The sequence below is a fragment of the Phaethon lepturus genome, unplaced genomic scaffold (assembly GCF_000687285.1).
Source record: "Phaethon lepturus isolate BGI_N335 unplaced genomic scaffold, ASM68728v1 scaffold26672, whole genome shotgun sequence".
Lineage (NCBI taxonomy): Eukaryota > Metazoa > Chordata > Aves > Phaethontiformes > Phaethontidae > Phaethon > Phaethon lepturus.
The window spans coordinates 5,577-6,311 of record NW_010524904.1 but is presented as its reverse complement, the minus strand read 5'-3'; the positions used below and the strand labels follow the sequence as shown (position 1 = coordinate 6,311).

At 62.6% G+C, this 735-nt stretch overlaps 1 protein-coding gene across 1 annotated transcript in view; it reads left to right on the top strand.

Annotated features, from left to right (window-relative positions):
- PLTP (phospholipid transfer protein) overlaps positions 1-735 on the top strand; it is a 4,362-nt gene that overhangs the window by 3,386 nt on the left and 241 nt on the right. The window contains exons 12-15 of the mRNA XM_010282598.1: positions 93-160; positions 243-285; positions 474-537; positions 625-701. Of these exons, the coding sequence (XP_010280900.1) occupies positions 93-160; positions 243-285; positions 474-537; positions 625-701 (252 nt within the window). The remainder of the gene's footprint in view (positions 1-92; positions 161-242; positions 286-473; positions 538-624; positions 702-735) is intronic.

Here is a 735-nt window from a genome sequence, read left to right as displayed (position 1 = left end):
GGCCCGGAAAGGCAGGGGGACCAGCCAGCCTGGCTAGCTGCCTGCCTGCAGTGGGCACAGCAGGGCTGCAGTTCAGCCTTCTCTCACCCTAGGAAACAAAGCTGAGCGCCAAGGTGTTTCTGCAAGGGAAGGCGCTGCGCGTGCAGCTGGACCTGCGACGGTACGGCCTGTGCTGGAGGCCCACAGAGGCTGCAGGGAAGGTCCCCTCTGCGCCCCGTTCACGGCTGCTTTCTCCTCTGCAGGTTTCGCATCTACTCCAAGCAGTCCGCACTGGAGTCACTAGCGGTAAGCAGACCCATGCCAGCCTGGGGGGTCTGGCCTCCCTTGCTAACCCCAGCACAGGGCAGGCTCGGAGAGGGGCTGCACATCGCAGGACACCCCTTCTAGCCCACCCAGTGCTAAGTGCTTGTTGTGCCCAGTCCAGGCAGGCAGGTCTGCCGCTGCTGCGCTCACACATGCTCCTCTCTCCCCAGCTGTTCTCACTGCAGGGCCCACTGAAGACCTTGCTGCAGCTGACAATCATGCCCATCATTAATGGTAGGCACCACCACTGCCTGCACATAGCTGGGCTTGGGGCAGGAGCACAGTGGCACTCGGCTTCACTGCATCTCTCTCTCCCTGCAGAGAGGACTAAAAAGGGGGTGCAGATCCCGCTGCCAGAAGGCATGGACTTCACCAAGGAGGTGGTCACCAACCATGCGGTACATGGCAGGATGGGGACAGCCTGGGCCCCCC